Consider the following 27,379-nt stretch of genomic DNA (forward strand, 5'->3'; position numbering starts at 1 on the left):
TGCAGTGTTCAAGACAGCCTTTGGGAGTATGTAAAGCGTGTGCAAATAAATGCAAAACATATACGGTCAAAGTCCTCGTCAACACTGCAACTGTCACAGGAAGGCGTGCATGACAGCTGAATTTATTATAAATAATGACTCGCGTAAGCGATAATTAAACGAGCGCGATGAACGTGCGATGGTGCATGTCAAGACCGCGTTAGATATGAAAGCCACAGTCGGCGTCGAAACAATTTATGGCGTCCGTGAGGGGAATATAAGAGGTGAATGCTGCCACAGCATACACCTCACGAGCTCACATTCCAAATGACGAAGGTACAACACACGCACGTACTCGAAGCTCTCGGGCTGCAGCAATGGAAAGCAAAATACGTGGTATAAGAGACGATGCAGTGCTGTAACGACATTGCCACGACTGCATGCGTCTGCGTGCGACCGTCGACGACCTGTGACGTCGCCACGGACGACAGAGGAAACGGCGCCTCTGTATGTCGACGCCACCGGCGCCGGCAGTGTCGCACATATATTGACGCCCCGGGACGCGTCCGGGTGATAGTATCGCTGAACGTATCGAAGTGTGCGCACGACCGTCGTCGCATCTGAACCATGGAATCGTACGCATCACTAACGCGCTTCGCCTGCGCCCTTGCGCTGCATGCCGTACTGGCTTTCGCTCAAGGTGAGTCGTGCTCGAGCGTACTCGTAGAATGCCTTATCGTGTGACGACAGCAGACACCAAAGATTTCTTTTTTCTTAACAGAGCAGTCTGTTACTTTCGCAGCAATATGAATTCGTAGCCGTAGGTCCTATCCCCAGTCGCATCTAACGGTCATCGTAAGGCCGGAATACGCGTAGCACGTTGTACGGATCCAGGTAGTCTAAAGTAATCTGCAGTTATAAGCTATACGGCTTCTCCCAGCCGCGAGTGTTTCTTCGGAATGTTGGTGCCCGTCGGTCAGTCAATTCGTGTGAACTTGAAGGAAAGTAAAAGAAAACTTCTGAGACACGCGGTATTGCCCGCGCGCTGAAAATCACTGCGCAGCTGATTATTCGTGGAGAAGAAGGCTTATTGCAGTTAGGCCTTTTGGGCTTAATCTTTGAGTAAAGCTCACGTTTTGCTTGACCTTCACACAAGGCCCGTTCCTCGGCAATAAGAGACCTTGAGGCATAAAATCCTGTACTATGCAAGTTGCACCCACACTGTATACACACAGTGTAAAAGATGCCGGCTTTCGAACGTTAAAACATTCGGACTGCAATCCTGTGAATATGTCTCATGAAATAGGTGCAGTATACATGGCTGTTACTAAAAATCGAGGTCCTTAGTTTCCCTGATTCCTTCAACCTAATGTCAAAAATCGGTAACTCTAAGGCAGGCAGGCTGAAGTGCGGATCTTGTTGTGAAGTTAGAGGCGCTTGCATTCTGCCACCCATTCACTTTTAGAAGGACAGGGAAATTTTATGCCTAAAATGACAAGGTGAAACACCTATTGAAGGTCATAGCGCATGAAAATTTTCAAATATTGGTGGCCATGAGTCCGCGCACCGTAGCAGAGCTCATAAAATCGTGCATGCCAAAGCTACAACGAGTTGAGGCAGCGAGATTTGACTATCCTTCGCTGAGCTGCGCCAACAGCAACCGCTACCGCAACTGCCTCCTACACAGCCCGCCCCTACGCTCCGGCGGCTTATTGAAGAGCAAGTTGCTGAGACCCTACGAATGCCGCATCAGCAGTATACCCTGTCGCTGCTATACACTAACGCAGCCGTCGCCGCGCAGCCTACTCGTGTACCACTCGTTGCGATACATCCAAGGCCGCTGCCACCGGTTCATCATCCCGTTCAGTCGTTCTGCTCCCGCCTTTGGAAATACTTGGCGCACGCAGGACAACAGGCCGATATGTTTTGCCTGCGGTATACACGGGCATGTTGTACGACTCTGCCGCCGCCGCAGGCTGCCATCTAATGGATTTGTGCAGACATCTCGCTACGCCGACGTGTAATCTTTCCACGACGCTTATTCTAGTCAGCAGTCGAACAGGCCAGCAGCCGAGTGTTTGTTACTTGCACGCCGTTCACATCGCAATGTTTAGCTTTCTCCAAAAAATTTGTTCGCTCGTACCTGTAATGCCAACGCCACAATTTCCCCCCTCATCCGGCCCACGGTTCATTACAGCCGCTTCCTTTCACTGTTCGTGCGTTCGACCGTATGACCGATTGTACGTGCACACATACATACATACATACATACATACATACATACATACATACATACATACATACATACATCATACATACATACATACATACATACATACATACATACATACATACAACATACAACATACATACATACATACATACATACATACATACATACATACATACATACATACATACATACATAGGAAGGGTGTGAAGGACCATAAGAATGATAACGCATTAAAAGATAAGGTCGCAATTCTTCATTTGCTGAACCGGCATAACAGAATGCGTTTGATCCGGTTGCGTATAAACTTCGCTTGTGTGCCGCTGGCGGGGCTTGGGAGAACCAGCGAGCCAAATTATTTTGCTGTTGCGCCCGACGTTGCAGCTTCAGCAGCAAGCCGTGAATTTAAACGCGTGCTTTTCTCGACACAGGCTTTGTCGTTTCCGCAGCACTATACCCTTAACACCTGTTTCCACCCCAAGTCTCTCCTACCCGAATGCCACGCACGTTCTGCCGAGATTCGACTCTGCAGCCGGAATCAAAGTGACGCAGTGTTGAACAGGCTCCACCATACCGATGAGGTCCAGGCCTAGTTCACCGTGCATAGTTATGCTCTCCACACAGATACGCGAAGTACAGCTGCGCGTAATCACGTTTTCACCGGTAGTGGGTTCACAATATACACCACAAGGTGTTTGAATCCACAACCTCCCAGCTTCGAAGGAACAAGCATTCACCGCATGTTGTCCCGAAGCTGGTGATCAATTCATAGTTTGCGGAGGTATATGTGTCTGTCGATGGCGTAATTAGATCGTAGATAGCGAAAACGTGAATGCGGCAGTAAAAGTGATCCGTTACTTGCAGCAAAAACAAAAAAAGTTGCGCCTGTGCAGTGATTGGGGACATTGAGACGGCCGGACACGTGTCCTTCTTTTAGTGCATTATCATTTTATTGCGATTAGCGTTATTAGGGTACTTCAGGACACTTTTCGCGTGCTGTCTATCTGCCTGGCAGCCTGTCTTTCTACCTGTGTATCTAACATTTTCCCACCAACTTGCGTGGTCTAGTCATTCACAGCGCTGCTGTGATCAGGGTACCGCGTTCGAAAGCAAACATCGAGATGGATGACGTCTAATATAGCCTCTCCAATAGGCCATTCGAACGTAAAAACTTCGAGAGTGCCTTGACCGACTTATGGTGGGACGACTGTATAGGCCGGTGTTCGAGGAGTGTCTGCTCCGAAAGCGGCCGGTCGTCAATACGGGCCAGCGCAGTGGCGAGTGACTGCCTGGGTCCGTTGTATACCGAGGACAATGCCAAAAATCGTGTTCGGTAGTTTACTCGCTACCACAGTGGTCACGCGCAACACCGTCATCCCTTTTGATGCGGAAACCAAGACACTTTGTAAGAGCGACGCCCAGCAATGACAATCGGCAAAGCACTGTTGTCTCTGGTCGGAATAGTCCAGGTGGAGGACGCAATAAATAAATAAATAAATAAATAAATAAATAAATAAATAAATAAATAAATAAATAAATAAATAAATAAATAAATAAATAAATAAATAAATAAATAAATAAATAAATAAATAAATAAATAAATAAACGTTTATTTCACGAATAGAAAAAAAAAGGTAAATTTACAGATAGAGGTCCCATATCACGAGGCTGCAGGGGGAGCTCCTGTCAAGAATTTATATAAACAATAAATAGGGAGTACCACAGCAGTACGTTAGAAAATACAGATAGCCAAGATATAAGATTAGAAACCTGATAGGGTTCCAGTCGATGCAGAGGTGTGTGCTGGAAACTAGGTGTGTTCCACAAGGATTGTGCGGCAATATTCGCAAGCGCTCGAAGTTTCACTGCTGCATCTGTTCTTGACAGCGGGATTCGTTCATGCACGGCGCCTCATATTCCAGTCGTTACTACAATTTTTACAAGAGTAAAAAATGATGACTAATATTTGAACCTCCTCTTTTACCCCTCCCTCGGCCCTGATGGATTCATTTCCTGAGGGCGGAAACTTTTTATGATTATTTTAATAAACGTTCTAACAACAACAACAGCGCCCTCTTCGTAAGCATAAGCAGGTAGAGCAGGTTTCGTCAGCATGTTCGTTGCCCATTACGCCACAGTGTCTAAGGGGCCACTGAAATGTGACGTCCTGTCCTTGCTTTACGAGGCGATGTAGGAGCTCTCGGATTTCTATATCGTTACACAGGGCACACAGCGCAGTATGTACAATGACAGTTCAGCGCTTGTCCTGTCTCGGCCTGTCATTTTTACTTACTACGCTATGTATCCTCTGCAACGATGAGTCACGAACATGCCAAGACCGATTCCCTTCTGACAGATTTCTATAACTATAGTTGTTCGTAGGGTCCATGGCGTAAGGCAGAGAGGCAGAAATATGCATGTGCCCTGGAGTCACTGAAAACACTCAATTTTTGAGGTGGTTCCTCACGAATGTTGCACGTATAATAATGTCACGCGGTAACCTACATAAAATGGGGCATTTGTAATCAGTACACATTTTATAAAACAGACACAGTTGCAGCAAGCGAACCGACAATGGCAGGACACAGTGGAAGCCATCAATCATCTTCTTTTTGCATGAGCAGCGCACTCTGTTTCTCCAAATAGCGACAATATTCTTCACTTCATACAAGATAATATTGAGGGCTGTTGCCACCGGTGACCTCCAGTAAAATTATGTGGTCTATGTCTTCTATAGATAGAGTCGTGGAACTGCGCCACCTGCCTAAAAACAGAGCTCGCCGATCAGCCGGAACTGCGCACAGCTAGCTTAATGAATGAGCCGCCAGCCTCAAACACCGCTGTTGAACCGCTCGCGCGGAGATCCGTAAACTCTTCGCGCTCCAGCGGCTACACCCTGTCATCCTGCGCGAGCACTCGATATCCGTCCCCGTATCATGAAGGTACGCAATCTAGTGCGCTTTCGATCATTCACGCCGCGTGCGCTCTCTCTCGCATACGCAACCGTTGTTTTGAATGGACGACTGTGTTCGACGTGCCGGAGGTGCATCTGACCGAGCTATGGGGGGGGGGGGGGGGCACTGATATACTGGGCAGACATTGTCAAATTCTGCCATACTGTTATATTCGCCATCTTGTCAGCTATGATTGGTTCAGACGACTGCTACGGCCTCTCTGATAGGCTAAAAGTGCCGCCGTTGTAGAATTCAAACACTATGGCGTAATTTGACCATGTGAAGAACAGCGGGAATGGGAGAATGTCGGGTCTGTGCAGGCAAATATCGAGATATAGAGAGAAAGGAAAGGCAGGGAGGTTAACCAGAGGCGAGTTTCCGGTTTGCTACCCTGCACTGGGGTGGGAACAGGTGACAGAAAGGAGAGGAACAGGTAAAGAAAAGGCGTTCCAAGTGCAGGCGTTCACAAAAGTCGAAGTGTGTAGGTTAACTTGGGGGTAAATTAGAAAGGCTGAACACTTGTTTTTTGCGTAGGTCCACCAGAGCCTGGAGTGTGCAATGCGGGTCACGTGTTCATCTGCTACCGGGAGTATAGCTCGGTGCTGTTTCGACAAGAACTGCTCCCAAACGCGGATGGGAGTTACAACGAGACTTCTTACCTTTCTGCCTGCAGGTATGCGGAGGATGAGATTTTGCATTACAATAGTGAAGCAAATTACATGCGTCAGTATTCTGTGTGTTGTTTCGTTCTTCTTCTTCTTCTTTCTGGAGTTTTGCGTGCCAAAACCAGTTCTGATTATGAGGCACTTCGCAGTGGAGGGCTCCGCGTTAATTTTGACCACCTGGGGTTCTTTAACGTGCACTACAACGCAAGCACACGGGCCTTTTTGCATTTCGCCTCCATCGAAATGTGGCCGCCGCGGGCGGTATTCGATCCCGCGATCTCGTGCTCAGCAGCGCAACGCCTTAGCTGACTGAGCCACCGCGGCGGGTTGTGTTGCTGTTTCGGACAAGAACTGCTCCCAAACGCGGATGGGAGCTACAACGAGACTTCGTACCTTTCTGCCTGCAGGTATGCGGCGGATGACATTTTGCATACAATAGTGAAGCAAATTACATGCGTCGGTATTCTGTGTGTTGTTTCGTGTATGATAATTAGACGTAGAATATTTCAATGTTTTGACAGCCCTTGGTGCAAACTGAGTCCGTTTCTTTCGCAGGTAATTTCATTCCACACAGAAAAAAAGTGTCAGATTTGGGTTTTAGACGCCTGAAACAGGCACTTAAGCCACATTATAGACACAATAGGAGTCGAAATAGGCAGTATAAATTGTAGGCGAAACCAATCTGTTTTATGCATTAAATATGTGAAGCCCATTTTTATGGTATGAAAACAGACGCAGCGTTCACTTGTGAGGTCTGAAAGGCAGGAACCAAAACATTTTACAAGCCACCGCTTCACAATGCATTGTTGGGAACCCAAGAGGCCACTTTAATTTTTAGTCTGCCTACTGCAGCCGACATGTTCTGACACAATAAGCAGGTACTGTATTTATTAGCCAAACGTTTTAGCTCACATTGGCGCATCAATTGTTGAAAGCACGAAGAACACAAAGTACGCAAGAAAAGCTGCTCAATGGATGACGAGAGACGCTCAATTCGTGTTTGAGCAAATTTTCAAATAAGAAAGCGAGCGTTGAATAATGTGCGTTTACAAATCCTTGTAAAAGTTTGAAGAATAGTAACAGATGATTGTAATTTTGGTTCGTGGGTTCAAGGATTTGTCTATTATCACCCAGTATAAGCTTATGCAGGCTTGAAAATGAGCACTCCACATCGGCAAAAGTAAATGGAGCGTTTGTGTACTTCGGTATAATTCACCGCTTTGCATACTCTGGGATTGTCTAGTTTTAGCCAGTACAAACCTCCCAAAATTTTATTTTACGAGCCGGGGCGGCGTAGTAGCTATGGCATTGCATTGGTAAGCCCCAGGCCGCGTCATCAAATCGTGGCTGCGGCGGCCGCATTTCGATGGACGCGACATGCAAAAACGCCCATTTGTCGTACATTGGGAGCACGTTAAAGAACCCCAGGTGGTTGAAGTTAATCCGGAGTCTGATACTACGGCGGGCTTCATAATCTTACCGTGGTTTTGGCCCGTATAACACAGCTGAATTGAACTTAATTACTTCGTTTTTTGTGACGAAAGATTACCATTTTGCGCAAACTTTTCCTACAGCTGTTGCAACACACGTGGTATGCATTAAACGTGTTTTGTGCTGTGGTAGCTCTGTAATGACTCGTGAACTGTTCGCAAGCACTTTTTTTTAATAGCATTCACCGCACTGTTTCTCTCTTTTTTTAAAGCGAAGCTTTCTATCGTTCACTGATTCGTCCGTGAGTGCCGAAACCGCACTGCAGGAAAGCCAACTTACACAATCGGACTATCTGCGCATCTGTGTGCACAATAGAACAACGGTGCACGACATACGTAATTACGTATCGTAGAACACTACAGTTTACATTTGCAGTTGTGCCAATAAGAACAATGGGAACTGCAACGACACGCTACCCAGACGAATTGTATATATCTATTACACGCGTCACGCAATGCATTCCCGGCCGTCCCCATGAGCAAACCGCGGGTGCAGCGCACGGCAGAAGAGGCTGCGCGCGCGAACGTAAGCGCGAGCACGATCGTGCCCGTAAGGCCGATCCCGTGTATCGGCAACGGCAGAGCCTCTGACCGTCTACCACAGCGATCACAAAGCAATACTGTGCAGGTGTACAGTCGCCCGTGAAAGTGTGAGTGTGTACGTGTAGTCAACGGCTATATGACCCAAACTAAAGGCTATGCAACATAGCGAAATGTGTCTTCATTCAACTTCAACATTAAAAAAAACAATTCTAAACAAGCAATTAAATCACATATGCATCGCATCGGGTCGCTCAGCATTTCTTGGATTCGTTGCGGAGTCGTTGGCTTTGGACTTTGACTTTGATTCAGTTTGCACGGTAGGAAGCTTCGCGTTCAACCATATTTCTTTAAGAAAGGGGCTTTGATTTTTCACAACACTAAAGCAAAGAATGGTAAGCAAGAAACGCAAGAAAAATATTTTACGTGTTTCAAGCGATTTGCCTTGTTAAAACTATCGACAGGGAAGCAGAAATCAGTAAAACAGGGATCTTACGACAGGAATTACAGGCTGCCAAACACGGACTTTATGTGATAGCTCTCCCGCCTTCATAAAACTTTTCAGCTCAATAGGTCTCCTCACCTAATTTCCCTATATGTAATGAACCCTGAAGTTCATTCCTTCGGCACGCAGTTTTTTTCTGACTCTCTTTCCTGGTTGCCTTTAACAGCTTCTTCGCGCCAGAGTCAACTTGTCAGCTCAGCATTGCCCATTGCCCCAAAAGCTTCAGGGACCAGTTCGAGCGGGCTGAAGAGGGTTACAAGGCCACCAGAGACATCGTTTGCAAGGCACAATCTCTCCAAGGTAAGGCGCGCTGCATTACGAACGGCCGCCTTCAACAGGGCTAAGGCAAAATGTACGAACTAGTGCAGCAAAATAGACGTACACATCCCACACCAATGGCGATACCACCCCACCCCCCACTCCCATCAATCATGGGCAATAGAAACCCATGTTGTGGTCCATGCTTTTGCCGTACTGCTGGTGGTCGAAAAAGGTCAGTGACTTCATGGCTGCCATGTTTTGGACACCAATTATTGGAACCGAAGAAAACATCTTAATGAAAACACTGCACAGGACTGTATAGTATACAGACTTCATTTTTTTCATTAACAAGAATAAATAAGGACATGTCAACACCAACAGATGTTGCCGGCTACTTCTTTTAACATGTGTAACGTAAAAACGTATCACACATCACGGAGGTAAAAGAAAAGCTGTCGCAGTTTGCGATAGCAAATTTGTAGAGAGCTATATGGAGTAATGATAGTAGCTTTATCAGATGTATAAACTTGGACATGCAGCAGCACCGGCAACACGCAGAACTGTTGTCGACGCCGTCGGCGTTTTGCCCACGTTCGCACAAAATGCGTGCGGCGTTGGTGACTGTTGCCGGAGCCTCTGATATAAATAGGCACTTGGTGCCGCAGCTAAACGTCGCCTCCCTTCCTTCCCCCTCCCCCTCACGGCCTTTCGCGCGTCGGAAGAAGGCGCGTTTGCTCTACATATATGGTGATTGTAAAGGAGGAAAGAGACGCCTACTTCTGCAGCCCTTAAGGGAGCACGGCGCAGAACGCGCGTTTGTTCTCCGCCGTGCGTTCACTCCACGTGAAAGCGCGCGTCCCTCGCGCCCTTTCACTCGCACATACAGCGTTCGGCGCGCGACGACGATTTCATCTCCATTGACGTCATACGGAACCTCACGGCGACGGCGACGGCGACGCCGACGGCAGAAATCTGCTTTGGGGTGTCCATATAATTGCTATCGCAATAAAAGACACATTATAAGAAGACGCATTGTAAAATGACACATTATAAATGAAAAAAAAGAACACTGCCGGTGCAGTAAAGGTACACAAAATGTCACAAGAGGGCATTAGGAAATTACATTAAACGTGTTATACATGTCACCAATGGTCATTCTAACGAATTTAGGGAAAGAGATTTAGCGCTTGCACCTGCATCTTTTTCAGTGATATATCTCGGCAATATCGTGAAATTCGATCTGCGTGGGTTGATGAAACATTTAGAATTGTTGTTTACCTGGTTCGTCCAGCATTTAGGTTTCAGAGAGGCAGCACGACCTGTTAATGTGTATGCGCAAACTCTTTCCTCCAACGACGAGGTGCCTACATGACATCGTTTTTTTGTGTTTTTTTTTTCGGGAAAACTATGCAGGCAAAGATGCAAAGTGTATAATTATTGACTGATGCGTACAAAAGTGAATGCCTCCTTGTTATCGAATTTCAGCGAAAGCAAGTAATCGGGAAGCTCGAAACACGTTATAGTTGATGGAATAAAACATGGGCTACATGTACGAAGATTCCAATATTCTGTACAGTGCGTTTAAAGTACATCAGGTGTGTTTCGGGGCTCCATTTCACAACAAATTGCGCTCAAAATCTTCGGCAGGATCAGCACGCAGGCATCCACGAAAATTTCTACGTGAGGCTGCTTCTCTATCATGTCCTGCTTCTGCCACGGCATTCTCGCTGTTCCATTACTTCGTTTTTCATTCCGTGATGAGCTTCGTTAACTGCCCCCTTGACACGTCCTGTCGACGTGCATTCAGCCGGGTGCCTCGTCAGGAGCACGTGCACTGCATGGAATCTCTCATCTTGTACTACATGAGACTGGAAACGAGGTTCACTCAGGATAGGAACAGGGGGAATTGGCTTTCTATTAGCAGCAACCACATCGAGTCATCAAACTACGAAGTCAAAGAAAGTGCATTGGCAATTAACTGCGCGTTCAGCTTGAGTACCAAGCCCCAAGAGACCAGGGACGATGCAAGAAAATACAGACACCACCGGTGACAAAGCGCCGGTGTTTGTCTTGTCTGTGGGCGCTTGGTCCTCGAGATGAATGCATACCAACTTGGCAAGATTTCGCTTCTGTAGTTGTGCGTGTTTTTAAGACACGGTCTTCTCTGACGACTTCAAATCGATTTCGGGTTCGTGAGATCTGGGCATCTGGCAGCCACTTCCTAATCACTTTCGTCAAAATAGGAAAATTCGAGGTCGTCCAGTGCACGTAGGATACCAAAAAGGCCTTCAAAATAAATCTTGGAACAAAAAAGGCGCATCAAGTTATCGTAGAGTAATGTACGAAGTAGTGTTAATGCGTAATTAGCATAAAAATAATGCAATTAGGTTCACATGCCCTCGTTGTAACTGCGTGTGCCTAAAACCAAAAGCTGGAAAGTTGCTTGCTTCGACAAAGTATATGGGTCGATCCGGGAGATAGTGCAGTCTAAACTGTCAGCCAATCCGGAAGGTAGTGCAGTCTAGAGAACAAACCACGTGGTCTATAATGCAGCCAAAAAAGGCTTGCCTTAATTCGATGTCAAACGCTGTTGACTCGTCTTTTTTATGCGACAGATTAGAGATGCTTTTTAATTGAAGCCGTAGGAATAATGCGGAAAAGCGTTATGAAAGTAGTAGGAGAACTTGTCACCAGGGAGAGCTCAACCCACAACCACTGCGTGATGCGTGCGATGCTCTACCAATTTAGCTATGGCGGTGGCTATCCCGCAAGCCATTTTCTTTGGTGTTTGTTTATGTTAGCTAAGCCTTGAAAAAAAAAAAAAACAAGTCCACTTGTCGAAACATTGACTCCTGCTTTCACTTTGTTCGCGTGTTGCTCATCTTCTTGAATTTCCCTCTCCCGCATTTCCCGTGTTATCCCTGCATTATCTAAGCCTTGTAAATTGCCTTTATGTGAGTTACGAAAACAAAGATGAGTAAGCACGTAGCGTTGCTTAATACCACGGGCTAATTAAACTGCAACTGAGAGAGATAAAAAAAAAAAAAAAACCAACAAAACAAACACGAGAACGTAGCAGATTTATTGAAATTCTTCGTAGACATGTATAAAAAAACAACGTCAACTGAAGGCTAACTTCCTGTCTTTCTTGTTCTATCCCTTCATCCCTTTATCCTTTCTTGAATTCCCCTAACCTTGTTCAATGTGGGTGAGGTGTCCTTTATTGAGAGACAGTTACTGCACTGCATCTGCATTATCCCTGCACTCCCAAAAATTCGAGAGAATCTCTACCCCTTTCACCCCACCCCTCTTCTCAGTGCAATGTAGCCAGCCAGAAACTACCTCTTATTGAAATATCTGCCTTTCCATACATTTTTTCTCTTCCTATCTCTCTCTCAAGATCTCCAGATATATACAAACGGAAATAGAACATTGTGTCCTATGTCTGTTGATCAATTTGCGCGTTGTTCTGTAACAATTTCAGTTGCTGTACAGCACAACAATAATGCCACGTTGTCGTGACGGTGAAGAACCAGACATTAACAAAGCTGTGAGTCACGAATTTAACGCTTTATTGAGCGAAGTTGTGACCGAAAAAACAAGTTACACTGAAAGCACAACGATAGCGGGGACCACTGTCGTAATCTGATGGCTAACCGGTGGACCATTAGAGTTACAGAATGGGCACCAAGAGAAGGGACAGACAGACAGACAAAGAACTTTATTGGTGGTCCTGAGGAACCGCTTTAGGTTACCTCCCTTTTCAGGGAGTCTCCGTAGCCGTCGCGGGCCGCACCCATGTCAGGGTCAGAAGATCGTGGTCCTCCGCCCTGTCACAGGCCCTCTGGACAGCCCGTAGTTGCTCTGAGAGGTCGCCGCTCTTAAGGGCTGCCTCCCAGTCCGTTAGAGTGGTAAGCGATGAGCTGTGTAACGCAGGGCATTGCCAGAGCATACGAGATAAAGAGGGAATCAATGTGCACTCTGAGGTTGTTAACGCCAATGAGTTAGCCAAGAGAAGAGAAGCGCAGTCGAGGACAGCAGAAAACTAGGTGGTGTGATGAAGTTAGGAAATTTGCAGGGGCAAGTGCATGGGAATCCGCTAGCGCAAGACAGGGGTAATTGGAGATCGCAGGGAGAGGCCTTCGTCATGCAGTGGACACAAATATAGGCTGATGATGATGCTAAATGAAAAATTTTTCTTTTCTGTTGCAAAATATCCCAGCTCTGGTGAGGATCTCGAGCTGCTTGAACAACGACCGCATGCACAAGTGCGTGGACAGCCCGAACAAGCCGGAACCTGGAACGAACCCTCGGGAATACTGGTGCAAGTAAGTGCAGTACTTTTCATTTAACTGCGTTAGCTAAAGGTTATCTTCACTTTGAGTGTCTCACTATAGCACGTTCCAGCTTATAGAGAGAAAGAAATAACTTTATTTTCTTGTTGAGGTAGGTGGTGAAAAGGCCTTCCGTCCAGAGCATCGCTTGCGCATTCTTGAGTGCAGCACTGATAAGCGCCGCAAGGTGCCGTTAGTCGTCGGCGCTGGTTAAAGTCACTGGTGGCTTCTGTCAGCCGCACGGCATGTGGTTTAGGGGAAAGGTTTACGGAAGCAGAAAGGGGAGGTGGGCGTGGTGCACAAAACTAGAGGATATGGGATGTGCTTGGATGTTCGCCAAAGTGTTGGCATGGTGGGGGATCCTCAGGTAAAGCCCGCGGAGGAGGTGCTTCAGTCTGGGCTTGGTGATTAAGTACATCCTCTTCACGGGTGAGCGCTTTCTGAGCTTGGGGAACTTTCGCCTTGCCTCTTGATAAGGGCCGCAGAAAGAGGGGAGCCCGCCCATCTTGTCGTCTGGGATGGTCGCGGAATGTCGGGCGCCTGGTTCAAATTCTCGCGGGCGAGCTGATTAGCTCTTTCTTGCCCGGCATCCGTAATGGCCAGGTACCCAGACGATTTCAAAAGCGCTGCGCAGGTGCTCTTGCATAAGTGTGGAGATGTGGGCCGGGACATCGTTGTTCAACAATTTCCTGCAAGCCGCCATGGAGTCAGTAAATATGATTCTTGGGTAAGCGCAGTTGCTAGGGGGAATATATTTGATCGCATTTACGATAGCTGTCAGCTCGGCTACGGTCCGATCTGTTTCTGGGAGTACCGCCGTCTTTACACTTTGGAGGTTGTTATTCACGACTGCTATAGTGGAGCCTTGTGCCCCAATGCTTACATCATCGTAGATGTAGATACCGTCAGCGTGCCTTGCCGTTACCTCTTGAAGTAGACGACCCGCTGGCGCCGCCTCTCCTTGTCTCGTTGGGGATTCATGTGGCGTGACAGTGGAGCTATGGTTAGGAGTTCGCGTAGTTTCGTGGGTATTGGGCGCGTGTCTACAATAGGCGAAGTTCGTGGTTCATAACTGATGCCATGGAGGATGTGTGTGCCTTTACATATGTGCTGCAAATGGAGCTCTTGGCGACGGCGATGAAGACTGACTAGTTCCGCCACCGTGTAGTGGGAACCCATGACAAGGAGGAGCTTAGTGATGACACTAAACGGAATGCCGATGGCCAGCTTTGTCACCTTCCGGGTGGGAGCATCAAGGCGATTGATATCTTGCTGGCGGAGATCGGTATAGGGCAGGTGGTGCCGCAGGCGTGACATAATTAGTGTATTTCGCATTTGCAGCATATCCGCCTCCTTCACTCCATTGGTTTGGCTGGAGACCCTATGCATCATGTGCAGCACTTGTGTTTTCCTGAGCAGGTGCTACATCATCGTAGCCGGACCGCCATCTTTCTGTATATGGAAAGCGAGTATTTTATTGCTGAGCACGAGATCGCGGCATCGAATCCCGGCCGCGACGACCGCATTTCGATGGAGGCGAAATGCAAAAACGCCCGTGTGCATGCGTTGTAGTGCACGTTAAAGAACCACAGGCGGTCAAAATTAATCCGGAGCCCTCCAGTACGGCGTGCTTCATAATCAGAACTGGTTTTGGCACGTAATACCCCAGAAATAATTTCTTGGATGTGTCCTGGTGAGCCCCTCTTGATATAGATGGCGATGCCATCTGCGTAGATCGCATATTTGATGCGGGGGATGTCTCCGTAACGCTCTTTGGACCACGCATATGGCAAGAGTGCGAGCGAAATGACTGAACCCTGCGGGATACCTCGCTGTGAATGGGGATACTTTTTGTGAGGTGGTGTCGCCCACTCGTGGCGTGTAAGTGCGACTCGGTAGGAAGCCCCTGATATAACGATAATATTGGCCCCGCAGCCAGTAGCCTTCGAGCTTTTGCAGCATAGCATCGTGATTAACATAATCAAAAGCTTTTTTTGAGGTCAACAGCAAGCATGGTTATAAGATGAGCGCTGCTTGGCTCCTTCGTGATTTCTTCGTGGAGCTGCAGCATGATGTCTAGAGTGGATAAGTGATGCCAGTATCCATTGAAATTATCGGGTAGGTATCGGATTTTCTCAAGGTGACTGAGACGTCTGTTAAGCACGATACGCTCCATCAGCTTATCTACGCATGATGTTAGCGATATCAGACGCAGATTCGCTATGGCTCGGGGCTTCCCACACTTCGGAATGAAAATGATGCTGGCTGCCTTCCATTCTTCTGACAAGCTGACCATGCCCACTACATTGTTCATTTGCTTAAGTAAGAATGCATGGTCGGCTTCTATAAGGTTTCGAAGTTGTGTTGTCGCAATTTGGCATGGTCCTGGCGCTTTATTCGGCTTTCCTTATACTAAGACACGCTGTAATCTGACGGTGTGATAGGGCTGATGAGACCCTCATTTTATGGCTCTGGCCTTTTGTAGTCTGCATACTGTGGTTTTGTTGGATCCGCAATGTGTGTTGCTCTAAGCTCGTTGAATAATTAGTCAGTATTCGAAAATGTTTCTAGCAGCTTGCGAAGCTTATGGGATGTTTTCGTCTTTGTCTGCGTTGGATCAATGAGTGATCGGATGAGGCTCCGCCTGGAGCTCGCATTGAGTGTGTCGTTGAGCTTGCTGCACGTGTCGTAGCAATGCTCACGAGTGAGGTGTTCAGTGTAGTGGATGACCTTCTCGTTGAGCTTATTGATGCGTGAGCGTAGTTCCCGATTGAGCTTATTTCTTTTCCATCTCTTGATGAGGGCATGTCGTGTCTCCTAGAGATGAAGATGTTTATCCGTGCTAGGTTTCTCTCACTTCTCTATTACATTTTTCGTGTGTATGTGGATTCGTTGCCTGACCGCCTCTACCCGCCAGTCATGCATCCCCAAATTATACCGCCAGAAAGCATCACTGAAAGTGAGGGGCAACAGTCAAAGAAAGCTTTCTTTTGAGAATTCTTATATTAATGCGAAAGCATTGTATATCGCTCATGAAGCGGAAAATCCGGCGGTGTGGCCGCAGATGGTACAAATAGTCACGTGATCACAGAGGCTGAGCGCTCGCCAGATGATACTTCGAAGTGCACACGACGCCACGTACGCTTCCGACAAAGAGGGAGAAGTAGTTCCGATGGACGAACAAGTCACGTGATCACAGAGACAGACCACGACGGTTGCCGGTCTAATATCGCGCCGCGCGTCGTGGCGCTGCCAGTTGGTGAGGTGATTTGAGGGGATATCGACGCGTGCTGTCGCGCGCTCCGACGGACGAACCTTCGCCATCTCATTCAGTAGCTGCGCCTGGCTCGTTTGGACGTCCACGCGAGTACGCGAACGAGGCCATCTAAATGCTTTCGCATTCATCCAGGCAGAGACACCTAAGTGTCCTTGAGATTTGAAAGACCATATGTGAAGTCAGCGAGGCTCTCAGTGGCACTATTACGTGCGTTCATAACGAATGCAGAGTACGAACGGACAGTTCATGACGTTTGTGCTGCTTATGACATTTCAATTATCATTTATTTAAGGTCATTCTGCAGTTAAGTTGGAGGATTTTTGGTGTTTTATTCATAGACGTGTACAGTTTTGTTCGATAAATTTTCTTTTTGCTCGAGAAGTGTAGTAATCTGAAGGTCGTAAGTTCGAATCCTCCTCCAGTCCACTACATTTTCAGGCATGGAGTGGCGCCTGACACGGGCAAAAAATATCGCCGAGAGCTAGTCGAGCTATACTAGTCAAGGTGCAACCAAATTAGGAAGGCCCACTAAGCTTCAACAAAGTCCCTCCCTCACCAGAACAGGAATTGCCTTCCTAGTGCAGTATTCGGCCACTACCTCTTCATGACTCCTACAATTTACCCATGGCTCTCAGTCCCCAGCGGTTGTGGAGCACCTGACCAAGGCGGCGGTCAGACCTGCGACGCTGCACAAGGTGCTAAGAATTTCTGGATCCGGACAGGCCGCCACTGGAAACTGAACCTGGCAACGTTCAACACTCGCACCCTATCGAGTGAGGCTAGTTTAGCAAGGCTATTTGAAGAATTATCAGGTATTGCTTGGGATATTAGTGGCCTTAGTGAAGATAGAAAAACTGGTGAGGCTTATACAGTGCTGACTATCGGCCACGTCATCTGCTACAGAGGTCTTTCAGATAAGAGAGAATTCGTGGTAGGATTTCTAGTCCATCAGGACATAGCGGCAACGTTGATCAATTATACAGCATTAATGAGAGGGTATCAGTCATCGTAATAAAGCTTAATAGGAGGTATAGAATGAAGGTAGTACAAGCCTACGCCCCCAGCTCCAGTCACAATGATAAAGAAATAGAACATATTTATGAAGATGTTGAATTAGCAATGAGCAAGGTGCAAACTCTGTAAACTGTAGTAATGGGCAACTTCAATGCAAAAGGGGGGAAAAGGCAGGCTGGTGAGGAAGAAATTGGCAACTACGGCGTTGATTTTAGGAACACTAGAGGAGAGATGTGGGTAGAATTTGCGGAAAGGGATAGGCTCCAAATAATGAATACCTTCTCCAGGAAGCGCAGAAGCATGAAGTGGACCTGGAAAAGCCCTAATGGAGAAACACGGAATGATGCAGATTTCATACTCTCTGCCGACCCCAGCATAGTTCAGGATGTAGAAATGTTAGGTAAGGTAAAGTGCAGTGACCATAGGTTGGTGAGGTCTAGGATTTCCCTCAATTTGAAGAAAGAATAAAATTAGTCAAGAAGAAACAGGCCAACCTAGACGCAGTAAGGGTAAAAGCAGACCAATTCAGGCTGGTTCTCGCAAACAAATATGCAGCTTTGGAAAAGGAAGATAAAGATAACATAGAGGCAATGAATGAAACCGCAACTAGGCTGATTTCAGAAGCAGAAATTCAAGTGGGAAGTAAGGCACCAAAGCAACCAGAAGGTAAGCTCTCCCAAGTAACAAAGGACCTAATAAAGAAACGGCAAAAGATGAAAGTGTCAAACTCGAGAGATCAGATGGAATTCGCTGAACTGTTGAAAGTGATCAATAAATAGAAAGTAAGGGATATCCGAAATTATAACGTGGAAAAGATAGAGGAAGCAGTAAAATATGGACACAGCATGAAATCAGTGAAAAGAAAACTTGACACAGGACAAGGCAAAATTTATGCTCTGAAAGATAAGCAGGGTAATATCATCAGCAATTTCGATGACATAGTAAAAACAGCGGAAGAATTCTATACTGACCTATGCAGTACCCAGAGCAGCCAAGCTGCTTTCATTCGAAGTAGTGATGAACAGGATACAGAGGCTCCTTCTATAACTAGCAATGAAGTTAGAAGGGCCCTGCAAGACATGACCAGGGGAAAAGCTGCTGGAGAAGATGGAATAACATTCGATTTAATAAAAGATGGAGGAGATATCATGCTTGAAAAGCTTGCGGCCCTTTATACGCAATGCCTCACGACTTCAAATGTACCAGAAAGCTGGAAGAACGCCAACATTATACTCATTCATAAGAAGGACGACGTTAAAGAATTGAAGAATTATAGGCCCGTTAGCTTGCTTTCAGTATGGTATAAAATATTCACCAAGATAATTTCGAATAGAATCAGGGCAACAGTGGACTTCATCCAACCAAAAGAACAGGCTGGCTTCAGGAAGGGATATTCTACGATGGATCATATTGATGTCATCAATCAGGTAATAGAGAAATCTGTAGAGTACAATCAACATCTCTATATGGCTCTCATAGATTATGAAAAGGCATTTGATTCAGTAGAGATATCAGCAGTCATAGAGGCACTGCGTAATAAAGGAGTACAGGAGGCATACGTGAATATCTTGGCAAATATATACAAGGATTGCACAGCAACCTTGGTTCTCGACAGGAGAAGTAGAAAGATACCTATCAAGAAAGGGGTCAGGCAAGCAGACACAATCTCACCAACGCTATTCACTGCATGCTTAGAAGTATTCAAGCTCTTAGACAGGGAATTCCTCCGATTTCACAAGTGCACGCCTTCATGCCCTGGACCCTAATTTACAGCTTCGTATTCCATTCAACCTTCCACGACGGGACTGCACACTTCTAATCCGTCTATGGCTTGGAGTAGCATTTTCAAATGCGTACTCCTTTCGTATCGAAATGGCCAATAGCCCACTTTGTGAATCCTGCGGGTGCAACGAAACAATCGCACACCTTCTTTGTGAGTGCCCTCCTTTCAACCCGCAGAGAGCAGCTCTCTCAGCGACGATAGATCCTTGGAAACTGGCCCACAGAAACAGTTCTGTTTTGTGTGCGTCTGTGATTTTCTTTTGTTTCCTTCCTTTTTGTTTATTCTTTATTTTCACTTATTTTTCTCTCTCTCTCCTTTCGCATCCCTTTACCCCTCCCCCGGTACAGGGTAGCCAACCGGAGATAACCTCTGGTTAACCTCCCTGTCTTTCCTTTAGCTTTTCTCTCTCTCTCTCTCTCTTAGACAGGGAAGGCTTATGAGTGAGAATAAATGGCAGAATGTATCAGCAAGCTTCGGTTTGCAGATGACATTGTCCTATTCAGCAACAATGGGGACGAATTACGGCTAATGATTGAGGACCATAACCGAGAAAGTGTAAGAGTGGGGTTGAGGATTAACATGCAGAAGACAAAGATAATATTAAATAGCCTGGCAAGAAAACAAGAATTCAGGATCGCCAGTCAGCCTATAGAGTCTGTAAAGGAGTACGTTTATCTAGGTGAATTACTCACAGGGGACCCTGATCATGAGAAAGACATTTACAGAAGAATAAAATTGGGGTGGAGCGCATACGGCAGGCATTGACAAATCCTGACTGGGAGCCTACCACTGTCGTTGAAAAGAAAAGTGTACAATCATTGCATTCTACCGGTGCTAACATATGGGGCAGAAACTTTGAGGTTAACAAAGAAGCTCTAGAACAAGTTAAGGACCGCATAAAGAGCGATGGAACGAAAAATCTTAGGACTAACGTTAAGAGACAGGATGAGAGCGATGTGGATCAGAGAACAAACGGGGATAGCCGATATTCTAGTTGACATTAAGCGAAAAAAAAAATGGAGCTGGGCAGGTCATGTAATACGTAGGATGGATAACCGGTGGACCATTAGAGTTACAGAATGGATACCAAGAGAAGGGAAGCGCAGTCGAGGAATGCAGAAAACCAGGTGGGATGATGAAGTTAATAAATTTGCAGGCGCAAGTTGGAATCAGCTAGCGCAAGGCAGGAGTAATTGGAGATCACAGGGAGAGGCCTTCATCCTGCAGTAGACATAAATATAGGCTGATGATGATCATCATCATCACGTTCGTAAAAGGGAAGGGCGGGGAAATATTCAACGGCATGTGACCGCGGGAGTATTTAACACGGCTTCTCAATGGAGTCGAAGTTGCCTACGTCGCGTTGTCTGCGTGTCACTGTACGCAACCTTAAGACACTCCGTGGCCTTGCACACAGCTTTTCTCAGAATATTTCTTTAAAATTGCTCACAACTTTTAAAATTGATCTCCATTGGTAATTCATTTCATTCGCAGCATACGCCTTTTAGCGCCCCTCTTTGATCGCCGACGCAAGCTGTGTAATCTCCAGGTGATAGCGAACAAAATTATTTAAGAAACCATCGCGGTGCGATTAGAACGTTCGTGTACCAGTAAATGGGTTCCTTTCCGCTCATCTAGTAGAAGGCGCATTGAGTGGGCTTCCGAAAATATATTTAGAGCCTTAAGGTTATGGTAAGACCCAACCCCGGTTGCAATCGAATAACGCATTTAGCATATTTAGTACTTTATGCCGTTGGGCGAACTTTCGAAATAAAAAAAATTCCCTGTTTGGGAGGTTGTTATTTGTGGCCCCATTTAACACTATGTACGTGTTATGGCTGGGGCTCCCTTTACCACCGTGGCTACCCATATGTGCTAGCCAACAAATACTTCGAGCACCGTTTCCTCAAGTACCCGTTTGGAACCCCGTGTAGCGTCTGCGACTATACGCGCGGCGTCTCAAACGGCAGCGTCTGCGTCTTTGACCACAGGCGCAACGTCACAAGCGACAGCGTCCGCGTTGACGAGTGAGAGAGAGGGACGAAACTTTTAACAGCGGAGCTGTTTTGTAGCGTTAGCTACACTGGCCTAGCCAAGCCCGTTTCGCGCGGCACATCAAGAGCCGTGCTGCGCATGCGCAAGGATCAGTGATGTCACACGGCTTGCGCACCGGAGCCACCGGAGCCGGCACCTCTCGCGCACTCCGCCGCCGGTCTGCGCATTCCAGAGGAGTGACGTCGTAGCCGTGGTAGACGCACTGGCGCCGGCGCGCGCTCGCTGTGCAGTCGCCGTCTGACACTGCGCTGGAGCCGCTGCGCTTCTGACTGGCGTTTGCCAGTGTGGTATAGCCATGGAGAAGGAGAGCGCAAATGCTGCTCAACAGCGCAGAAGAACGGAGAAGCTTGACTCATAAGAATAATCTTATCTTAAGAATAATCTTAAGAATAAGCTAAGAATAATCAGCTGAACCTTTGCTAACGCTACGTATATCCTGGCATAGCCGAGCTAAGCCACTGCAACTTTTTTTTAGTCGAGCCTTCGCCGTCTGTCTGGCGTCACGCAGGTCACATGGCCAGGAGAGGATGAGAGCCACGCCGGGGGAGGGCAGGTCACGTGACCAGCAGAGGAGATGAGGCGCGCTAGGGGAGAAGGCGACAAATGAGAGTCCGCGCTGGGCGCGAGGAGGAGATGTGATAGAGAAGGCGTTTCTGTGCGGTGCGTCCTTTCGGATAACGCGCGGAGCTGCTGCCGACGCCGTCCGCGTTTCCCGCTTTCGCGCCAAACGCGCGTGGTGTGGTGTCCGTGACTGCAGCCGATGCCTCTGCGGCGATGGCTCGGCATGTTTTGACCAGAGAACTGGACACTCGTCGAGTAGCGTCGGAAATGGCTGCCTCTTCTCGACTCGCAACGTTTTAATATAAGTTCCTGGTTTAGATCTGTGTTTACTTGTGTTACGCAATTGCATCACGTGCAACACATGCACATGCTAACACTCGTAACACTCAGTGTAACCAACACAGCTTCGCTGTTCGACCATCTTCAGGGAGTTGAAGGGGCGGTGATTTTTTTTTTTGATGTGCATCATTTAATTTTTAAGCATTCTTTGGCTCAACTCGGGCACCTTGCTTTAGATATAGGTAGGTTCCGGTCTCGCCTCGCTTGATGATGATAATAAAGTGTTTTTATAAAGAGGAAGATTGAGCTCGGGCCCAACTCCGATGCCACCTATTCAAATACATGTAAAACGCAGAAACGCTTTTTGGAGATAACCAGGGGGCCGATGTTAATGAAATTTGTTGTACTTGAGAGAGAAAGTTAAACTATAGCGACTGTTGGAGCGAAATTTTCATTTAGGGCCTCAATATTTCAAATTTTCAAAATTTGGTAAGTTTGAAAAAGAAAACCGAAGCACGAAGCTTACAAATTTGGGCATAAACACAACTTATATACACGCATACCTGCGTACAATACGTGCATAAAATATCAAAATAACAAAACAATATGCATACAAAACACATAAATTCAAAGCGTGCATAGATTCTATAACATTATTTTTTGCAGTACGGCAAACGGAAACAAAACTGATGCCGGAAAAACAATACACGTTACATAGAAGTGACCGAATAGTGCAAAAATACAAAATATGTCGCATCACTTGTCACTTAATTCGAAAAACACCGAGAGGAATACATACCTAAATACACGTGAGCGCAGTTGCACTTTAATTACTCATGTTCATCATAAGAAAATGGTACACAGGAAACACTATGTTCAGCAAAGGTACGGGGACCTTGAAACGATTTCGACGATTGAGTACAGAGGTGCTGAGTCGGTAACGCAGGTCCTTCAGCTCATTAAGAGACACATTTAAGCACTCTGCCTGACGCGTGTAATTTATTACAAGGTTTCAAAAATGTGCATTGCTACGGAAGACAGCGGCGCCGCGCCCCTGTGTTTTCAGCCACGCCTTCCCAATGCTACATAGCGTGGGGGAGTGATGTCACTTGGGTGAGCGAGCCGATTGGCTACCCAGGTTACGTCATCGGGACTGCTTGAAATATGCCGCTCCATTAAGCTTATTCTCAATTGCATACGTATGCAAAGTAATTTGTGTACCCATAAAATAAGTACACAAATACAATAAATCTAGACGTTTCTTCAAACCAATGGCCCACGTCCGCCTGGGAATGTGGATCGTCTGTTGCGGAAATGGGGAGCCGATGGGACGCGCAGAGGTTCTCACATGAAAATGGGAGCAGTGATATGTGCTCTTTGGTGGCAGAAGCATGAATGGTACCAGCGCTGTATTACGTCAGTCTTGCACTGCAGGTGTATTCAGGGAGTAAACTTTAGCAACTACATGTTGTAGAAGACGCGAGCGCTGCACGTCAATGTCAACACCAACCTCATTGGTCAACACAGCGATTACCCGCAGTTTTGAAAAGAAAGGAGCTTTTAGCGGTAACAGCAGGTTCCGCATTTGTCAGAAAGTCAACTTTTGTGAATAATTTGCCCAGAATGATAGCAGGAAATAATTTGCCAAACCAAGATCTTGAAGAAACAGCGATGCGAAGGCAATTGAACGTGCTTTACAATGTGTCAGAACGTCCGTCAGAAAGCCGGCATCTTGGGTCATACTTTCTCGTTGCGAAAATTATGTACCTTCTGTAGGCACTGTATTGTACACGTAAACTCATTCAAAGTTTTCACGGTATATTTGCCACGTTTATCTGATGCTCTGAGTGGGAGCGAACAAGGACAATAAGGTGCTAACGGGGGCCGGTTGGTACATGTCTGAAGAAAACGACTGACTGCGCAAACAACGGGACGTGACCGAGTCTGTCTCAGTCCCCTGCCGTTGTTTGCGCTGCTACTCGTTTTCTTCAAACGAGGACACATTTGTTTCATCGAGAATGGAGATTTTTCATTGTGTCTCTCGTTTTTTCAGCAAGTTTTATCATTCTTCATATTGATAAGAGACGAATGATACCCTTTCTGTGATCATGTTTTTTTAAACCATGCTAACGGATGCCATGCCTAATTTTTTTGTCTCTTCAGCCATTGGCGCACGCTACACAATTTCACGGTTCTTGAGCGAAGTTGTGTCGTCCTATCGACTCCTCAGGGCTAAATGTTCGTTTGAGTACCTTTCCAATGTAAAAAAAAAAAAAAAAAAACGCGTCTCAGGGAGTATCTTATTGGGAAATATATATTATTATTATCCCTGCACCATCGTATCGGTCAGTGTTTCATGAAGGGCGTAAGAAAGACATGCTTAAAAGGGTTAAAGAGAAGTGGATACCGGCGAGCGTTAATGCCTTTTCATCAAGCTTCACACCGGAACCTTGCCTGTTAAAACGTGGTTAGAAGAAAGAGGGATTTATGTGCCATGGGGAAGCAGGCGCTTTCTGTGCAGCAAAACTGAAACTATTGAACATTTTTTCGAATATTGAAATAATACATTTTCTTTTAGGATATATTGCAGATAACTTTATAGATAGACCTATCCCTCAATCCGCATGACATTTGTTTTTGGCCACCTGTACGTGATTTTCTACAGATGGACATCATTTTTTTTAGTTGGGCTGCATCCAGTCTGTCGTAATCGGTTCGCATATAGGCACCACATGTTATGTTGAAGGCCGATCTGTGCATGAATACTTTGTGGAAATTGTTGTGAAAGTACGTGATGTGTATAAGATGATTGACGGTGATGAAGACGTGATGCGAATATTCTGTGTTTTAACACAAATAAACTGAGTGTGATCTGTGATCAAAAACACCTATTTAGGCTTGTAGTCATGTTGGAAAAAAAAACTGTGGTGTAGTGCTATACCGTCTCCGCTTTCCACACAGAAAGTGTCGGTTTGATGTCTATGTACTATTTTTTTCTTTTTTAGCCGTAATTTTTTTAAAGTGTTTGTTATTCTAGCGTAGCGAAAATATAATAAATAGCCCATTTCACCACATTCACACCATAGCGGCAGAACTTTCTTTTGCGGTTGAAGGCTACAAAGAAATATTACAAGCTTAATACAGATACAATCGTAAACGTAAGTATAATTATATATTTTCATGCCACTAGGCGAAATAAACCGAAATAATAGCGGGAACAGCTACTTTGTATTTGCACATTGCATATACAGGGTGTTTATTTTTAAGTTAATCTTACGCAATTTTTCGAAATCGCCTGCTGGCAGGTAGCACAATTCTTATTCTGGAAATTCCGGAAATTCACTTCAAGTGGATGCGTCTTGCAAACTCACCGGCTACAATTCGTAAATTGCAATATGTGTCGTAAAGTAATTAACTAAGAAGTTCAATAGTCAATTTTTAAAAATTATTTGAATATGTGTTTCGATTTCGCGTGCTACTAATGTCCGCCTCTTCGAAAAAACCAGCTCAACTATAAGAATTATGCTGCCGGCCACAGGTGATTTTTAAAAATTCCGTAAAGCTTAATTTTGAACACCCGGTATGCTCGCAGCATTGCTGTGAGCGCCCGTGGCGGCATCCACCTCTTTTCGCTTCATGTAGCATTAAAGAATAAAAGCAAGAAAGACAGTGAACAAATTGTTCGTATCTATTGTGTCGCCGCATCTCCATCTGCCGCGCGCAGTTCGTCTTCAAATTTCGCTCCGTTAGGCCAGGCTTAACGAGTAAAACTACGCAGGAAAGAGACGCGGGAACACACTCAGTTCAAATCAACCGGAAGTAGACAACACTTGCGTCACCGCTTGTATGGCCGCCCCGTGTAAAAGTTGATGGGCAACGCGCCGCGGCTTCAGGTTAGGGTAACGCTTAACCACTCGTACCTGTAACCTGTGTCAGTAAATCGCGCTGACCCGAAATTCTTGTGAGAAATCACTCGGCGACAGACGCCCTCTGTGTCTAGGCGCACGACGAAAACCGTTTCGGGAACCCCTTTAAGCTCATAGCTAAGAGTGGCCACGCAAGGGCTAAACTTGTCATAGCGCTTTTGCTGACTGTTCGCTTTATTTCGTCCTCAGTTCCTCTTGTCTTTCTAGTCAGGTGATCCCTGTACGAATCACATTGTTTTACAGGAAATATTCGACATCGACAAAGGCAAAATGCAAAACTATTATAAAAAGTTCAGTGTTATCAATGCTAACTATACGTAATTTCTCGACTTTGTGCTCCCACGCAAACATGGCTCCCCCTGGTATTTCAGAAATTCCCATGCGTCGCATCACGCTGACATTAGCTCACAATGCTGTAGCTTTGGAGCATTTTGCATAAGGCATATCACGAGCCTTGTGTGGACTAAAAGTGCTTTCCAAACAACCTGTGGCCGTTTTTCACACCAATATGATCGTTAGTTCAGAAGAACCACATACTGCTTGCAAAACATTGAATTGGTAGTTTGGTAGTAGAAAAACCGACTCATTGGGTGTCACAAACTGCAGCTTTAATTGTTTTTCTTCATGCTCCCCATCTATTTTTTTTTTCGTCATTCGGATGCACGTAATATCTTACTTGCGATTGGGAGAAAACATTTCTGTTAAACACGTTGTGTATGCAATACCGTTATCTTGTGGTAATGAGTATGTGGGCCAAACAAAACGCTGTGTAAACGTACGACTTAGAGAGCATGAGCTCTCTCTTCAAGGGGTTGAACCACGTCATCTTCCGGTACATTGTAACTCATGCGGGTGTCGCCCCCTTTTTGACAAGACTTCTATCATCTTTAAACACACTAACCAGTTGACAAGAGAAATCGCTGAGGCATACAATATAACGATTAGAGGCACGGGATGCATCAGTGAACCATCGATCGCTCTTCATGACAAGGAATTCCATTACTTCTGCAACTTTTGATAATGCCTAGTTTGTCGCCACGGTCTTGATGTATCACTGTGTCTTGCGCAAGTCATGGTTCTTTGAAATTTTTTGTATATATATTAGACGATCCTTCAATAAAATATCAGTTGAGAGTCAGCGCCGTGTTGTCGTCTTTCCTTCCTTTTGTCCCTGTATTGTTTGCGCTGTTACGATACTTAAGATGAATTTCGAAGTAGGATGAGTTAGACTCTTCGAAAACCTTAAAAACCTAGAGCACTGTCTAATGAGTTGATCCTACTTCACTTCTCCACAGGTTCACCCAGGGGTCGCTCAGGTGCGTCGACGAGGGCGTCAAGGAGTGCAAGCACTCGTACGAACAGGAGAAGCCGCTCTTCAAGAAATACTTTGCCGCCGTGTCGAACATGTTTCTCTGCGACGCCATCGCCAGCGGAAGTGCAGCTGTCGCAGCTCCCCACGCCTTCGTCTTCGGCGCGCTGGGGCTCATGCTCACGGGGTGGGTGACAGCGAAGTCATAATAAAGAGC

The 27,379-nt window shown here is 46.1% G+C and overlaps 1 protein-coding gene across 1 annotated transcript; it reads left to right on the forward strand.

Annotated features, from left to right (window-relative positions):
• Positions 1–538: 538 nt before the first annotated feature.
• On the forward strand, positions 539–27,379 carry LOC119466135 (uncharacterized). Its single transcript, XM_037726625.2, has 5 exons — positions 539–679; positions 5,698–5,836; positions 8,530–8,663; positions 12,847–12,952; positions 27,149–27,379. The coding sequence occupies exons 1-5, from the start codon at positions 607–609 to the stop codon at positions 27,369–27,371; spliced, it is 675 nt and encodes a 224-aa protein (XP_037582553.1). The 5' UTR covers positions 539–606; the 3' UTR covers positions 27,372–27,379.

Source organism: Dermacentor silvarum, chromosome 10 (genome assembly GCF_013339745.2).
Source record: "Dermacentor silvarum isolate Dsil-2018 chromosome 10, BIME_Dsil_1.4, whole genome shotgun sequence".
Lineage (NCBI taxonomy): Eukaryota > Metazoa > Arthropoda > Arachnida > Ixodida > Ixodidae > Dermacentor > Dermacentor silvarum.

Excerpts from the sequence above, each read along its gene's own strand:
- LOC119466135 (XM_037726625.2), top strand. The coding sequence starts at position 607 with ATGGAATCGTACGCATCACTAACGCGCTTCGCCTGCGCCCTTGCGCTG. Across the intron at positions 5,837-8,529 it reads TCTTACCTTTCTGCCTGCAG|CTTCTTCGCGCCAGAGTCAA; the intron begins GTATGCGGAGGA and ends TGCCTTTAACAG. Across the intron at positions 12,953-27,148 it reads CCTCGGGAATACTGGTGCAA|GTTCACCCAGGGGTCGCTCA; the intron begins GTAAGTGCAGTA and ends ACTTCTCCACAG.